At 38.6% G+C, this 17,763-nt stretch overlaps 2 protein-coding genes across 4 annotated transcripts in view; one reads left to right on the top strand and one right to left on the bottom strand.

Annotated features, from left to right (window-relative positions):
- Positions 1-301: 301 nt before the first annotated feature.
- LOC139981213 (uncharacterized) overlaps positions 302-17,763 on the bottom strand; it is a 52,530-nt gene continuing 35,068 nt past the window's right edge. The window contains exons 1-6 of one of the 3 annotated variants that reach the window (XM_071993429.1): positions 6,543-6,691; positions 4,375-4,526; positions 3,485-3,572; positions 2,390-2,716; positions 1,716-1,910; positions 302-1,128 (exon numbers count right to left, since the gene is read on the bottom strand). In XM_071993429.1, coding sequence (XP_071849530.1) covers positions 989-1,128; positions 1,716-1,910; positions 2,390-2,716; positions 3,485-3,572; positions 4,375-4,500 — 876 coding nt within the window. In that variant the 5' untranslated portion in view covers positions 4,501-4,526; positions 6,543-6,691 and the 3' untranslated portion in view covers positions 302-988. Of the gene's footprint in view, positions 1,129-1,715; positions 1,911-2,389; positions 2,717-3,484; positions 3,573-4,374; positions 4,527-6,416; positions 6,440-6,542; positions 6,692-17,763 lie in introns of those variants that run through there. The other 2 variants (XM_071993430.1, XM_071993431.1) reach the window with 2 other exon arrangements.
- Positions 11,486-17,607, top strand: LOC139981208 (coiled-coil domain-containing protein 63-like). Its single transcript, XM_071993418.1, has 9 exons — positions 11,486-11,667; positions 12,185-12,374; positions 12,971-13,093; positions 13,723-13,904; positions 14,246-14,436; positions 14,854-15,149; positions 15,735-15,986; positions 16,529-16,659; positions 17,388-17,607. Exons 1-9 carry the CDS (start codon positions 11,501-11,503, stop codon positions 17,569-17,571), a joined length of 1,716 nt encoding a protein of 571 aa, XP_071849519.1. The 5' UTR covers positions 11,486-11,500; the 3' UTR covers positions 17,572-17,607.

Here is a 17,763-nt window from a genome sequence, read left to right as displayed (position 1 = left end):
CCTGATCCTCAATATTCCCAGTTAATCTTGGCAAGGGAATCACTAAGCCTGTTGGCTTCCTGATTCTCAATATTCCCAATGAATCAAGGCAAGGGGATCACCAAGCCTGTTAGCTTTCTGATCCTCCATATTCTCAATGAAACATGAGAAAGGGATCACTAAGCCTGTTAGCTATCTGATCCTCAATATACCCAATGAATCTTGGCAAGGGAATCACTAAGCCTGTTAGCTTCCTGATCCTCAATATCCCCAATGAATCTTGGCAAGGGAATCACTAAGCCTATTAGCTTCCTGATCCTCAATATCCCCAATGAATCTTGGCAAGGGAATCACTAAGCCTGTTGGCTTCCTGATTCTCAATATTCCCAATGAATCAAGGCAAGGGGATCACCAAGCCTGTTAGCTTTCTGATCCTCCATATTCTCAATGAAACATGAGAAAGGGATCACCAAGCCTGTTAGCTTCCTGATCCTCCATATTCTCAATGAAACGAGAAAGGGATCACTAAGCCTGTTAGCTTTCTGATCCTCAATATACCCAATGAATCTTGGCAAGGGAATCACTAAGCCTGTTAGCTTCCTGATCCTCAATATCCCCAATGAATCGAGGCAAGGGGATCACCAAGCCTGTTAGCTTCCTGATCTTCAAGAGACACACCTCTGAAGACTAATAAAGAAATACAAATATTGTCTTACCAGAAATGTAGCAGAATGCTCTGTCATTTGTAAACCATACCCTGAACAATTTTACTGGAAACTAAAAAAAAAACATATCTTTAATACCAGTGTAGTAACAAGTCATCATTTCAGTCAATAAATTTCAAGTGTGAAAGTGACTCATTCAAGGTAATGTAAGTTTGGAGGTAATATAGGAAACAGGAAAATCCCTGGAATATGCATCAACTTGACTTTACAATCAAATGACTCACTACAACTCTGTATAAATAGCTTTCAGGATCTTGAAGAATGATATCAATATAGTTTAAGCTCTACTTCACTTTTGGATCTGGTTTTCTTCTTCCTGCGATGGTTCTTTTCGTTTCTGGGTCGTAATAGAGAGCAGAATCTTTCCAGGAGGCCGGCAGAGTGCTCGAATTTGAACCTCGTCTTGAAGAAGCAGGACTAAAATCTGGAATATTTGTGAAAATATGAATTAATGAAAAACAATTATTCAAATATTGTAACCAGAATTCCTCCACAAATCCAGAAAGCAAAAATAATATTAAAAAAAAATACTGAGAAACTTCCTCAATCCAACAGCACATAATCTAAACAAAGAAATGGTTGCATAGGATTGCTGGCTTTTAACACTGTCAGAAAGCTAGAGTTGCTAAGATACTAGTACAAAATAATGTCTTTTCTGATAAAAAAAAAAAGATTTTTTTTCTGGCATCCTGAAAATATTTTATAAAAAATTTCCAAGGCATCATCTAGGTTTCGACACTTTTTTTACTTATACAGAGAGTATTGAAAGGAAGCCCATTGACAGTACACGCATCCATTGACCGTACACGCGCCCGTTGATGCCATACGTGCCCCCTGACCATGCACACGTCTACTGACCGTACATGCATCCACTGAAAGTACACACGAGTCCACTGACTGTACATGCATCCACTGACCGTACACACATCCACTGATCATACATTCATCCAACCCCAGTGGAATGCAAGCATCCCCCCCCCCCCGCTCCTTATTAGTTACTTCAATTGTTACCTTCCCTTCGTTCCTTTGCACTTTGGCTTCTCTCAAAGCCGGATGGCACTGTAGCACTCCTCCGATGGAAGTGCAGTGGTCTCGGAGGCATTTTCGGTGGATTCCTCCAGACCCTTGGGTCCGTCCCAAACTGTCTCTTCCTGGGACTGTCAAGATAATCTAAGTATTTTTTGCATTCAGCTTTTGTGTGGAAACCTATGAAAAAAAAGTTGAAGAAGATAAGAGGGGTACAGCTTTTATAGTAAATGCATCAATAACATGAATTTCATTAAAATGTACTTTCTGTTTACAGACAACAAACTTAATAAACCGGCAGAAAATAAGAGAGCAGAGTTGATTTTGAATATGTTAGGAGGGTGTTTTCTTCTCAAAATGATAAGGCCCTTCCCATGCAAAGTAAGATTAGAATTGTAAAACAGGTTACTATGTTAGAAAATAATGCCTCATGAGGACCCGTCTTTCATCCTATGCCCAATTTCATGTTATTCCAGTATAAATTTTCCAAAGAAACTCATAAATTATGAAAATAAGGAATCAACAAAACTTCCAAAAAAATTCAAAAACTTCACACACGTATAAACCGAATGATAGATACGTTAGTAAAAATCTGCATACTTCAGCCAATTCATTCTATGTAACATAGTTTTTTCGTACTGAGTTACAACTTTTCTTACCTGTGTCTATTTGATGTTGTATAGCCTGGCGAAACCTCCACTCGGCACCTTTCTTCATATTGCTCATACTGTAGACGGCTGCCTTGTGTCGTAAATACTCTCTGTCGCCCTCTGTCAGCTCTGGGTGCTGCAATTTGTAGCTATCCTTAAATCCATCGGGAAGACTCAAGGATCTCCGCAACGGCTTTCTGAAGACGGACGATGGTCTGAGATATTCAAAATAGCCCGGATAATCCTTGGACAGTTGGCAAGTGATGCGAGAGACGGATCTCGGGTCGTTGTGAGAGGACGAGGAGGTAGACGATGACAGACTCTCCGTAGATCCATCTGTTGATAAATTGTGTTTAATAACATCCTTCTGGTTCTGAAATTTTGTGTTTTCAAATGTAAGGTTAAAAAAGAGAAACCTTCCTTTAGCAATGGTAAAATTGATTTAAAGAATTTTTATCTAAAAGAAAAGTTTATGTATCAAACTAATTGTAAGCAAAATGCTTTTGATATCAGATGGCATAACTGGAAATCTTTATTTGAAGTTTAATGATTTACTGGTTGTTGGGGATAATATTGACTAATGGCCATAAAGTATATGTTATTATGAACTGTACATTGTTTGGACACATGATGGAATGATAATAAAAGAATAAATATCCTCCCCCCCCCAAAAAAAAAAAAATTGAATTTGTGTACTGAATCGTTGACTCGGGTCAAATTTATGACAGAATATCAGATCACATGACAAACTTTACAAGCAGTATTGGTTAGCATGGATAAACTTATCATGTATACAGTCCTGGTATCCTATCAAATTAAAATCTGATCTAACAAAACCAAGTTGCAACGGTATGTGACGATATGGATACTGATGATTTTTAACTTATCTACGTACTATTATCACTCCTTACAGAAATTACTAGGCAATTTCATTTCTAGTAAAATTCACTTGGAACAAAGAATCCTTTGTCAATAGTCACATCCACTCATGTTTACAGTGCGGAAAATATATTATTTTCAAAGCTTAAAAGTTTTCCATTTGATATCTCAAGAGATATTCTTTCTTCTTGAAATATCCAACTTGATAGCAGTCGTAGCACTAACTTGGAAATTTCTTGTGGACTCTACGTGATGGAGTACTTTTAGAAGATGTAGGCCGCTGATAGTCTTGACTGGTAGAGATGTGAGATGGCTGTAGAAAGAAATGAAATAATTAAAATTACCTAAAATGAGAAAAAGGAAAGCTGCAGGATGATAGTAATTGAAAGATACTATTAGTAGTATTTTAAGCCTTTGTGAAAGAAGAAAAAATACACCTCCCAAAGCAATAGGCCTATGATCTTTACCAAAGACAAATGTTTTGCATAGAATGTAACTTAATTCATATAAAATAAGGCACCATGCTATGCTCAACTAGTTTAAGTGGAATGCAGTTTTAAGTTGAGAGTATTTCTTCTGCACTTGCAATTTAACTAAACATAAAATAGTAACATTGGTCAGATATTGTATTGTCAATCCTTCTCTCCAGGTTGCCTTAGGTCAGGTGCATATCCCAGGGGTGGATTGGAGGGGAGGGTGGATGGATGGAGGGTGTACACCCTTATATTCAACATCACACAAAAGTATGTGGTCTAAAAATTCCTCAGAATGCACCATTGATGTCTACAATTTTAATTTGTTTGAATTGGGAGGATACTCTACAGGTAAGAACAATCCACAAATTGCAAGTCCGCTATAACAACCCAAGGGCCACACCCTATGTTAATTTAATCCTACCTTATAAAAATCTAGGATAACCTATAAAACATGATCGCCAAAGCACTCAACTAGTTTGAGTGGAATGCAGTTTTAAGTATTTCTTCTGCCACTTTCAAAACATATCATAAAATAGTCACATTGGTCAGAAAATGTATGTTCAATTCTTCTCCCCAGTTTGCCAGGTTATTTTATTTTATTAGATTCCCTTATAAAATCTAAAGGGGGTAATCAATCACCTTCAATTGTCGTCTCCTCGTCAGCTTACTCTCGGTGGACTGATTTTGCTGAGATGACGAGGTGTGGCTCAGGTCAGAGGCAGATCTCTCACACTGAATACTGGAATCTTGAGTAGTCGTCATCATCTTAGCTTACATGGTTGATTATAATACTGATGAGAAGATAGAAAAGCTTCACGTAGGTTGCTTGATTGGTTGAATACACATCCTGACCCTGCAAATACCGGTGCTTGAAATACCACACGGTATTTATCATCCGGGAAATATTATCCACAGTTGGAAAACACTGGGAAATCAGTATTCAACAACAGAAAAGTTTTAATTTTGTCAACTTGTTTATTCATTAAAAATGTGTTATATGTCAGCAAATTAAACAACCACATCACCCAGCAAATGACACACAAAAAGAGAGGTAATTTAGCTTGTACAGTAAGTATAATGCAGTAAACACAATACTGAGCATGACATGTTTCCATTAAAATTGGACAATGTTCCCTCCAACTTGTTTGTACAAAACTAGAATTACCCTAGTCAATGCTGTAGATTATGCAACATGGAACATGGATTGTTCACAGTCTGGAAAGATATGTTGCAGTACTAAAAAAAGTACTAGAGGCAAGTTTAGTACCAGACAATGTCCATTGCTCCTCTCAAAATTCTGCAGCACATTACCACTTTTGTAGCTTTTTGCAGACCATGTTCTGTAGTTTAGTTTGTATTGTCCCAAAGTTGGAGATCTTGCTCAATAGGTGCAGAGCAGGCTGGCAGGAACTTTTATTATAAAAAGATGAATAATTAGATGAACCTCATCAGTCACTATTTCATGCAAATCACTGTAATTATTCCTCACTAGTTGTTTTTCACATGATTTTGTGTTCACCAATATTACCTGGTACAGTAGTAAGTTAGTAACTGTAATGTCCAAAATAGTACAAAGTGGCTATTCTTACGACTAGTCGTAACAATAATTCCCTTTTGCGCATGCGCAGTTGCTATTTTTACGACTAGGAGTACTATTTTTACGACCAGGAGAAACAATAATTTCCCGTTAGGGTTAGGTTTAGGGTTAGGGTTGGATTGAGGGTTAGAGTTAGGGTTACCCCTACAACATGCGCAGTTGCTTTATTAACTTTGAATTCGCATGAATTCGCCGATGTCGTAAGAATAGTTTATAAATTATTGTTACGACTAGTCGTAAGAATAGCCACGGCCAAAATAGTATTCCAGAATATTTCCCGCCCGGCTGGGAAATATGAATACTTCTTGGAAATATCCAACCCTGCCAAGGGCAATCTAGATTTGTAGTGTGAATGCTCAGGGCTCACACTACTCAAGATCTGGCACCTGTCTTAAGGCCATAAATAGCTAATTGATTTTAGGAACAAATATTTTGACCTTTTGGGGGGCGTTCATAATGTTCTTTCCTTCGATGTTGCTCCACCACCCGTTCTCAGATATGGTTGCATCTGGGGTCAGCTCTATTACCACCCTGGGGAAAAGAATACCTTCCCCATGCATTCTCAAATGGGGCCCCAGTCCAGTCAGATTCTTATTAACTTGCAATTAACGAACTGACAAATATTAAAATGTTGATCATGTATGTAGCTAGGGACCAAATAAGAATGAAATTCATACATAAGCTAGTCATACGTATTGCAGTTGATAATGAAATCTTGTTTCGCAGATTGGGCAGACTAACACTAATCTGGCAGTATAGGCCTAGTAATATTGTTATTGGGCTTAATTCTAGCAAAGGCATACAATGTGACCTGTGATACTGTACCAAGGCCTACGTTTACTTGCGAGTATGTTCTGGTCTAAGTTCCTAAGTCTGTTACTTGTTAGGCTAACAAATGAGAGTCCTCCACTAGCCTACAGTACAGTAGGTCCGAGCCTAGCTCAGACCATAGAAAGTTACATTCAACTTAACATTAACAGTAAGGACTAAGGCCTAAGGGGTTAGTTTATGAATGATCTGGCAGACTTGTTGTAGGGCTGATCGCGCATGATTAATCAATTGTTTTCGATTAATATTACTGAACCTTGTTGTTAGTCCTATCGTCTGTGTTACTGCTAGTACAACATTTGATTGAAAAAATTGAAAAAAAGTTATTGCAAGTGAAACCATTATCCATTACACAAATCAGGTATTATCAAAGATTATTTACCTTCCGAAGGTGTATTCATTGTCTTTGGTATTATCTACAGTGCTTTTGCACGTAAAATCGATCGCGCATAAGTGAAACAGAATAGGAAAGCTTAGCGCTTCAGCGGCTATATTGTGTACACCATGTGACCTCAGTCGCCGTGCAACCATGCGCTATGGCAAGCCATTGTGGACAACTTTAAAGGTCTGCTGTATCATGAACAAGTTTCTTGAGATTACGTAATCGACCTGCCTTGGTCGTAAAATGACCTCTTTTTACAAATAAGTCTGCAACGCTTGTCACATATTTTGTCTTGTATGAGGGTATTTGTGTGAACGCTGTATGATTAACTAAACTGTTGACATGAGCATATTTCCACACAATGTTTACACAAAGAGCCCAATGGTGTTAAGAAGCTATGTATAGACTAATTGTACAGCCTGATGTCGATTTACGACCGTGGCATGTCGATTACGTAATCACAGAGCTTTCCTACCTATAACGGGCTATAAATTGCAGCCAATAAAGCGGATCTTTAAGGGACCGCGTGGGAAGCGAAAGGAGCATGTGCACACGCTGAACGCTACTGCAACTATGTTTATTATCACCAATGTGTAGTCATGTACAATAACTAGATACTTATGACCTGATAAAGGTAGTTTACACAGTAACATACAAGACAAGGTGAGCATTAGGCATAATAAGGAAATTACCAGTAAGTCAGTACGTATACAGTACAGGTATCCAGACTACAAATAACACACATTACAAAGAGCAATTGAACGAATTATTTGTAAACTACATCAGTAAGGCATAGGACAGATACTATATAGATAGAAAATCCACTATATACAAGTTGCAGGGTTGTTTATCGTATCACATATGACAGTGCAAAACGTCACCCGCCGCGGGCAACGCGTATAAGGCAGCTGCAGGCAAACGTTTTCGCCCGACAGGCATGTCTATAACCATTATATCTGCAGAGGTTCCTGCCCCGTCAGTATGAGATGACACGGAATTTCAAAAGTAAGTATAAAAGGCAAAGTATTCGAAATGTTTCAACTTCTAGGAGAAACAGAAAACAAGATAACGGAAGGAACTATAAGTTGGAAGAACACTTTTCTCTGTCATATTGGACTTGACCCTCTCAGCCATTCCGATACACATACGTCAACTTATAAGAAGGATATGCATATAATAACCAGCTAACTTCATCATGAAGTTCCCTTCTATTGCAGTCCGCAATCAAAAAAGAAAATTTTTCATAATCGTATATGTCATCAAATCGACGGACTAGATTTTGATTCCTCTATTTAATTTCCTAATAACATTTAATCTAATCCTAATTCCCATATTCAGATAATAATCTCGTTTTCTTACGAATGCCAACTTGAGAACTATGTTATCTTAATTTTATCGGGAATTATTTATATCTATCATTAAGAAAGCGGGTGACCATGTATAGTAATTTGCAGGCCACATATGATACTTTGAAAGACATATATTCCGGAATACCCCTCACCTCCCCCTCAATAATTAGCCCCCCCCCCTTCTCCCCTCAACTTTCGCCGTCAGTCATTTGGTTAAAGACGTCTCTCTATCGTAGGACCACATATATACACATAAATACGGCACATTACAACCACATATTACGTAACTATATATGATTGTATGTTATGATACAATCACCGTGGCGACAATATTTTGAAACACACATTTACCAATACAACGCCTTATCAACGCCCCATCCTGTAACTGCCATGAACGCATATAAAATATAAAACTTACATGTATAGACTAACCTTACGCGCAGATATATATACAACTGCGTGGTAAAGCTTCATGCAATGAAATATATACATATATATCATACTCATATACAATGATGCAAGGGCATAGGTGTCTCATACAAGGCGCCCGATTTATGCAAATGACGCACTACACTTTTATGACGCAATGAAAATATGTTTGTTGATACTTTACTATATAGGCCTACTGAATGAGCTACTGTTGACATGCACTACACTGTGTGGATTCTCTCGTAAGCAACAATACGTGTATTGAAGAACATGTAAGTAAACACTGCTTTTTTTCTGCGACATGTTACGCAAAAAGGAAGAACTTTAATTTTTTTTAAAAAAAAGCATTCTCTAGGCAGACATAATATGGTATGCCAAAATGGAAGAAATAATTAAGTAGCTTCACGACTCGGATCTTACCGGCAGTTACGCGTAAGTCATCAAGGGGCCGCCCGTGTATAAACATATGGCGGATAATTACGTATACTGGTGTATGAGGTATGTGTGGAAAGGGGTGCAACTGAAGGTTGCAATCGTGGTGCAGCACACACTGGGGGGGGGGGGGGCATTGGATATAAGTTAGGGCAGATTACCTTCCCACCAAAGAGGTTTCCTCGTGTTTGTTTTCACTAGCCACCATAAGTCGATATCTTGATAATTAATCAACAGTGGATATATTGTACGCTTGCCACTAATTTTTTTCGAGTGAATACGTGTAGCCTACATCTTTCTTGAATTAACTCGAATTTAAAGGAAATATCGGTTTGCGGATAATCATGTTCTTAAATTTGAGAAACATGCACTCATTGACTGAAGTTGTGGAACGTATATATATATGCATGCATCCATTTATGAAAAAGGGATGAAAGAAGAACAATCGCTTGTTGGAGCTTTGGTGGATGTATACGGAAGGTATTGTTTAATTACTTTTGCATGTAGTATAGGTCACATGCAGAGGAGTAACAAGGAGCAACCTTGGCCCGGTGTAAATATATATATATATATATATATATATATATATATATATATATATATATATATGTAATGCCTAAAAGGAGAATCCACTCATGATTTGGCTAATGCCGACATGTTGTTACGTAGGCAACAGTGGTAGCCTAACCTGGGCTCCGTGTCTATATTAAGTTTACGTGCTAAGTCAGTGCATTACCATGTTGTGTTGCTTCTAAAGAACTTCGTCGCGGATCGTTTTGTCTTTACATGCGTTAATTGGCTTCATAAAGTGTATACGAACGCGCTGTGACAAATCATGTTATAAAAACGTGTGGGGCGTACAGGCGTGCGCGTTCACTCCGCGACGCGCACGTTTTGTATGTAAGAAGCAGAGATATGTTACAGCGCCAAAATCGCAAAAGCTTTGTAGTTAGAAGTGATGTCATGAATCAACGCCTTCGGCGCTATGCATGATCCAAGTTTGTTTATCACCCTCTCGCGTTACCGTTATGGTTACCATCCTAGCAACGCACATTTATGGAATGATAACACGGGTTCGCAGCTTATATGCGCGAATGCAAGTTTACGCAAGTGTAAATCAAGGCGCCCAATTCTGGTGCTATGATTGGTCAATATGTGCGCATTAAAGTACTATGAGGTAATGATCATTGTTTGTCGATATTGTAACAGCTATAACAGTGTATTGTCATGTATGTTGTATACATAACACACGCTGGGCTCCTTTCTAAGTAATCGCACGTGTTGAAGATCAGTAAGTATATCTCTATACAATTCGCTTTGTGTTTGCATAGTAATGTATATAGTAGATTACTAATAAAATACACCATCTTCCGTCACACAAATACATGATTCCAGCAGTATAATTTATGTTGTATTTACTACAACCCAATTAGAATATAGGCCTACGTTACATTTCAACACATATGACAACCTATAGAAATGCCTTATTGAAGACGAACCTATACGTAATCTATTTTGCATATATTAAGATGCAGACTGTTTAGTATCGTTTGTATTACATTTAAACCTTATACTGGCCTATTAAAGGCATTGAAGACTCGCCCAAACTGCGTGCGGCCATCTGAAAAAGTTAACTTCTGTTGCTTGCAAGTGACGTTTAGTTCGTGTCGCTACAAAATGCAGACAGTAATGAAACGTGATACTGTGTTATCTTTAGATGGACCTGAGATGTCCATCGCTGTACCGTTTATACACTGTGCTATGGGTATTGACCGCAGCTGTATGTACTGACTGCACACTGTCTAATTACCGACGGTAGCAAGCTGTGTGTATTTTCTGGGATCGATGGTGGTGTCTAACACTTTTGTTACACCTCATTCGAAACTAGGTCAGATAACCGGCTTTAGACGTTTCTTTTTGCGCGAGTTTTCACACCCTTTAAAGGTATGCTGTATTGGCCCCAAATATGCCAGATGTTCAAAATATGGTCACCTTTGGTCAAAATACTTAAACTGTTTTTATTACCGCCTTCGAGAAAAGTTTCCTCAATGGGACATTCAGTCATCTTGTATATTCCTAAACAATGTCTGAGAACAATTCGGAGAGAAAAGACCTCCAGGAAAGTCCTTTTTGAAACTTTTAGCAATTATAGTGTGCTTTATAATTTGGGGCCTATATATACTGACTACCTTTAATTCTGGCGTGGTTTATCTTAACTGTGTACCATCTATAGGCATGAATGCTATGAATTAATGGTATGTTTGAGGGCGCTGTGGTCAAGTGGTTAAGGCAGTGGACTTGTGATCTAAGGATTACAGGTTCGAGTCCTGGCCAGATCATTGCGTTTTGTCAGTGGGCAAGGCACTTAATCTCCATTGCCTCTCTTCACCCAGGTGTATGAACGGGGACTTGCGAGGTAACTTGTAAATATAGTTGCGTGCGCCGGTTTGTGGCTGCACCCTATGGGAAGTCCCCCGGGGACACGTGGTTGTGGTGCACTGTGGTGCCCTAGGAGTGATTGATTGAATTGTGCACACTTTGGTGTGTAGGGGTGACAAGTTACCAATGACCAGGGTTAAGTTGTAAAGTCGTGTGAGAGGGCCTTGGCCTTGAACAAGACTGTTAACCTGCGCCGGGAGTGTCAAGTTGACAGATATGGCGCGTTTTAAATGGCCGAAATTTAAATTAAATTAAATTTGATAATTTTCTCGTTTTTACCTAAATGTTAGTTCGATAGTGAAACCCAAGATGAAGTACGGAGCAAGAAAACGATCAGAGTCAGCTTGTAGTGATGCAGATGTCGACTATGCTCAAGCGGAGGGAGAACTCGCTAAATTACACCGGCAGTACCGCATACTGGAATGCCATCGCAAAGCATACCTCGAGGAGTCAAGGAACATCATGAGAAAACAAAGGTATCATTTAAAATTATATCCCTTAATTCGATTTGCTTTTTTTGGAAAAGAAAATCATACTTCATATATTCTTATGAACATGTTACTCAAATTTTGCAGATTTTCATTCGAGCAGGATCCAGAGATTGTGGAACGATGCATGGTCCCCCTTTCCCTTTTTGATCTTTTGTTAACTAAAAAAGTGTAAAATGATGATAGCAAAAACTTATAATTTTGATAATAAAAACGATCCACGTGCATGGATAAATGTATTACGTTTTACTGATTTTCCTTCTGCATCGCTATTTCGGGGAGTAATTTCACGATATCTATCCTGAGTTTACTTGCATCCCTCCCCCCATTCCCACCACTATAATGATGCTAAAGATATGTAAATTAATTAGCTGCTTGGAGGTCATTTAAGTTGTAAGTTAAACAAAAACAAATGATATCATTTTAGCTTCATCTACTTGTATTTTCCTCGTCTGATGCAATGATTTGCAAATCTTGTCAAATATTAACTTTTCCTATAATTCAGATCTCATATTGACATACTGGAGAAGGACAATGCAGAAGTAGACATCGATTTAAATCTCGCTCGTAGCCATAGCAACGACAAAAATGACAAACACAGATCTTTATTGTTGAGGAAATTTGTCGTGGAAAGTAAAGAAATGAACGAATTGATCGACGAGGAAAGAAAGAAGATTGATGAGCTGAACCGAAGGGTAACTAAATAAAAGTTTGTTGTTCGATTGGACAGGAAGGGGCTGGGAGGGGGTGGTGGCTGGGTACCATTTTATCCATCAGTTCTATCCATCCCTTTGATGCGTTACGTTTACCTCCCCTTCCATTCTTCCTCCGCTCAGAGTTACCCCATCAAGAGAGAAACATTTTCTAAACACTTGGCATAGTCTTGCCTACAGCCGGATGGGCTCATGGGATGAGGGCGGGGGGGGGGGGAGGCGGGGGTAGTCCTTGCTGATACGAGTACTGTAACATTTAAATAAACGTTGATGTTAAACAGTTGCGATAACCTATATTAGCATGATGACGTATAGTGTGGAACGCTCTTAAAATATAAGTATAAAGTATAAGTTTAATCATAACTAGCAGTTAATTTAATGAGACTAACATTTTGCATAGTAATTCAACGGTATATGTGGTTAACATGCATTAAAGGTATTATTTAATTATTTGTCATGGTTGCGCTGTAAGGGCTATACCACGTGTTCCTCCTTCTCTGTGAAAGTAATATTAAAACTCTATACTGTTTTAGTAGGAATTAGTACTTTACGGTAGTTTTCTCTATTTTCCTTAAAAGGTTGCTGGGATGGAAGAAGAGATTCAAGCCAGATACCGAGACCTCGGAGGATGTCAGATCGATACCATCAGACACAAGTCAACGCAGAAACACAACCGAGTCATGGAAAACAGACTTCATAAGGTAAAAGTCCTATTAGACTAACATGGTAAGGTATCATCGTTAAAGGCCTACATATCGACGAATGAACTAGTCCACTGATTGCAATAGTAAAACTGCAAACATTTTTTAATTCAAATCTGAACTACGGTTACCTGTAAGGTAAAATTGTTATTAAATTTTTGTTAGTTGTGCCTCGATTTCTATATTAGGCTATTTTCTTCATCTCTTTTCGTCTCCCTCTGAATAGGCCCACTTGTAAAGTGACGCAAACAGAACGAGGATTTGTTAAGCACAGTATACTAACCTATGTTTTTCAAGCCTGTCATTAAGTTTTCTCATGGGAAGGGTTAACTTACCCAAGGAATCGGTGCGTTATATACTGTTGAGTTTGTAGGTGTTGATGGTAGCACAGTTCCTCAAAAGTGTAGGGGTACATCCAATAATGTTCATGCACATGTCAATATGGACCTATAAATATATGTCCAAATATTGGCTTCACTTTGAATGAAGAGGCCGGTCATACCCAGTGACCCCCCCCCCCCCCCCCGTTCTCAGCAACCCTGGTTTCGTGCCTAGACACGTGTCAGTGTATGTGAAGTATCCTAGTAGATATGTCAAACTGGTGAATTTTGACCTTTTCTATTAAACAGGCTACTGTTACCTTCAATACAACATTGACCACGAACGCAGAACTCAGGGACCAGATTGAACACCTTCGACAAGAGAGGGCGCTATACGACTGCCTCTATCGAAAGCTGACGAAAGAACAGGATGAGGTCAAGAGAGAAATGTGCGATGTTATTGAAGAGTCAACTCTTGCATACGACTCAAGGTTAGTAACTGTCAACAACATGATCAATTAAATCCCCCGTGCCCCTCCCCCGCGCAGTGCAGACTTACGTACCCTTCCCCCCTCCATATGAATCATCATTATATGTACAAAAACCTCAGAGTATATTGTTCCCTCCTTAAAGTTTTGGTTCCCCTCCTTATATTGTTGATAGTCCAGCAACTCAGAATCCTTCGTTACGGGCATGGGAACATGTTTCTTATTTTGTTTTTATGACATAGTTTTTAGGGAATTGCTCATTGGTTGTCTTCTATTCATAATTTTTTTCCTTTTAAAATTTATAAAGTTTTTTCATTTCTTGTCGTTTTGGAAACAAAACTTAGGGATGAAGCTCACTCGAAGATGACCGCTCTGAGAGACAGGAGTGAGAAGGACCAAACGACTTACAACCTGGAAGTGAAAGAGCTGAAGCGAATCATCGACCACGAGCAAAATTTGAAGGAATTTATGAATGTCAAAGCTCAAGAGAGAACAGAACAGAAGGCAATCGAGGCAGCGAAAAGAAAGAAAAGGGGTACTTAGTTACTTTGCTCGGGGAATTCCTACGAAAGAAATTGAGTTAATTGCCACAGTTATATTGCTAGCAGTAATAATCATTCAGAAATTGGTTACAGTAGATTACATTGTTGCATTTTGTTTTCTTTGATCATTATTCGACAATATGATGTGGATTAAATATTACTCTACTTTATCATTTTACATTTTCAGATCTGGTTTTATCATATCAGTGTCATTATTTGTTCATAATTTAAGAAGTTAATTTTCAAATTGTTTTAAACCATTTTTTGCTTGTCACAGATATTTGCTATTTCTTCGACACGCGATGGTAGGGGGTGAGGCGGGGGGGGGGGAAGTGAGTAGGTATTTTAGGCAATTGAGTTACCTTTCGAAAACTCAATAACCAACTGCCTTATCCTTTTATACAATCCAGCCGAGGAACTCGCGATCGCCCATCCACCATCTTATTCCGAAGAAATGGAACAGTTTGAGGCAGCAATGGGAAGAATCATTGAAATCGAAAAACAATCAGATTTGGATATCCTGGTTCGAAAGTTTATTCAAAAGGAGGACGCTAACTTCGCTCTGTTTAATTATGTCAACGAATTAAACAATGACATCGAGTGTTTCCAGAGAGACATCAAAGGATTGAGCGAAGATATGCTGGTCTTCAAGGAACAGGGATTGGTCGTCAGTGATCAGAGGAGGAAGATTATGAAAGATCTAGAGGTAGGCCGTTAAACCGCTCATTTCAAGGAAAATGACAACATTAATTTTTTTGTGGTTTTGCTGAACGTTTTTGAGGAAACAAAACGTAAGCAGAGAGCGGCCATGAATGAAAGCGACTGGACAGCATTATCTATGTCTTGAAGAAACAACTATAGGTCAGCACCTCGGATGTCAATGTCGCCCCCAAATCTCGTTTACATTACAATACGTTGCAATTGTTTCAATATCGATGGATGTTGAAATTCCCCTTTTTTTGAGGGGAAGGGAGGGGGGGGGGGTGAAGGTGTGAGGGGCAGGAGGAAGGGGTGCCGTGAACTTTAAGTTTATAGGGTCGTAAAAGGCTGAATAAAACTGTGGGTTTCCAAAAAACCGACGGAGGATCCGACGTTATATTCGCTTTGAACATAATATACACATATACATACACACACAAAGCCTATACTGAAAGAATATGACTTAGTCTGACCGAATACGGAAAGCTTTCAATATCCGCATTCATGCTATAGAACGCATAACTGTGCCGTATAGGTATGAATATTCATTTTTCCAATTTTTAACATGTTTTGTCATTGGTTCTGTTTTCAGGGTAAGTGTAGTATTCTGACCAAAGAACTATCTACCAACGAGAATGCCATGAGAAAGACAAACAAAAGATTAGACTTGGTCAAGTCTAGCGTCATCGGCATATGTCGACGTATTGGATGTGATGATAGCAGTATTTTGGAAAAACTTGGCTGCTCGGATGGCATCACCAACGACAACGCTCTATCATACCTTGGCCTTATTGAACAACTTGCCAATGAGTTTCTGTTAATTAAGAAATATCAAAAAGCGAAAGTAAGTAATATTATTGTATAAAGTCTTTTGTATGATAACACTATAACAATTGATGTGATATCATATGCACAGGACTCAGTACTGCAAGCTCTCAGAAGATTGCCGGATTTTCAATTCCCCCAATGTATACCAGTATCTCCTCTTCTCATCGACACCAGTCCATAATATCATCTAAAAATGTCATGTGTTTCTTTATTTAATTCATTTATTTGTTTTATCGCCAATTGTGTACAAAGGGAAAGGAAGACTCCTAACTTAAGTACCCGACTTAACTTATTAACTTAAGTACCCGACTCCAACCTCATCCACCCCACCCCACCCCCGAAAAAACGCCTTCCACCCACATGTGGAGTTGCAACTCCGCTTTCCGTTCCTTTCGATCGTTTGGAAAAGAAAAGAAGACATTTGTTACATAATCTCTTCCTAAAGTGACTTCTTTATCCTTATCACTATACTTTGCAATGTCAAACTTGTACGTTAAGAAAGGATACAAAATATCTCATTTGAGTATATCTTGCTAAGCACTTTCTTTCCATTTTCAGGAGGCATCCGGGAAAGGTGACCCAAGTCAGCAAGCACAAAACGCCAAACAAGCTGCCAGTATTACAGCGGCCCGTTTACGACCCGTCAGTGTTGCTAGCGTCCACATCTTACCTCCAACCATTGAGCAAGTGTAAGTAATTGCAGTCACAATTGTCTTTTTCAAAGATCAACTGAGAAAGACTACACGGTTTCATTGAAGTTGTTGTAACTTCTTGAATTAACCTGCATAGAAGATTTCCAGGAGGTTTACGCAGCAGAAAAACCTCGCCATCAATTTGTTTTGGCATGTGGTTATTGATACAAGAGTATGGGCTTTAGGAATGACAATGCAGTAAAATCTCGTAAAAGGCATATTGATAAACACATTGACACTAATTTACGTTGATTTTTACTTTGGCAGCATTTTTACCCGATAAAAATGTCTTTTTTTTCTAGTAATTGGCTAAACACGACGCTGGAATACGTCTTAGAGCCGGATCGCTTATGCGCATTTCAATACCTTTTGCGCAACAAAAGGAAACTTAGAGTCACTTCGTACGCATTGGTGTATGTGCCCAAAATTCTGATTTCGCACAATATGTATAACACTCCTCTATAGTTACCTACTTCTACAGTAGTCTACTGTATACGTTATGCGAAAAAAGGCGAACGATCACACCTGGCTAGCCTGCACCAAAATGGTTGGGGTTAAGTCCAGGTTTACCCATCGGATACCCACGTACACCAATCGGTTACCCACGTAAAACTCCTTGCGTATATGAACGATTCTACATTCTTTTTATCGATTCATTTTTATTATATTATTGAATCAAATGTTTAGTTTCTCTTATTTTTTTTTTTACCTTTTTGGTACAACAGGGAACAGGAAGAATCCGACTCTGATTCTGAGACATCCAGTATTGACGAAACCCAACCTCTACCTCCGGAAGTACTTCGATCACGTGCTGCTAAAATGGTCCAACGAAAAGAGCGAAAGAGAGATAAAGTATCGAGTAAAACACCCGCTCCTAATGAAGGACAAAACAAAGTAGAAAAACAATAAATTACCGCACTAATTGATTTTAGTTTGTTCAATGCAATATTAAATATAAAGTAATATATGACATAGAGTTTCATAATATACATGATATTAGACAAAATAGAAACGTAGAATGAGATTGTTTCATTATTATAATAACAAGAGTAAATAAATATGGTAAAACTTATACCACGTGCTCCTTTCGACTGTTTTGTT

This window comes from Apostichopus japonicus, chromosome 15 (assembly GCF_037975245.1).
Source record: "Apostichopus japonicus isolate 1M-3 chromosome 15, ASM3797524v1, whole genome shotgun sequence".
In the NCBI taxonomy this organism is placed as follows: domain Eukaryota; kingdom Metazoa; phylum Echinodermata; class Holothuroidea; order Aspidochirotida; family Stichopodidae; genus Apostichopus; species Apostichopus japonicus.
This window is presented reverse-complemented; position numbering and strand designations above follow the sequence as displayed.

Excerpts from the sequence above, each read along its gene's own strand:
- LOC139981208 (XM_071993418.1), top strand. The coding sequence starts at position 11,501 with ATGAAGTACGGAGCAAGAAAACGATCAGAGTCAGCTTGTAGTGATGCA. Across the intron at positions 13,094-13,722 it reads TGGAAAACAGACTTCATAAG|GCTACTGTTACCTTCAATAC; the intron begins GTAAAAGTCCTA and ends TCTATTAAACAG. Across the intron at positions 14,437-14,853 it reads AGCGAAAAGAAAGAAAAGGG|CCGAGGAACTCGCGATCGCC; the intron begins GTACTTAGTTAC and ends TATACAATCCAG.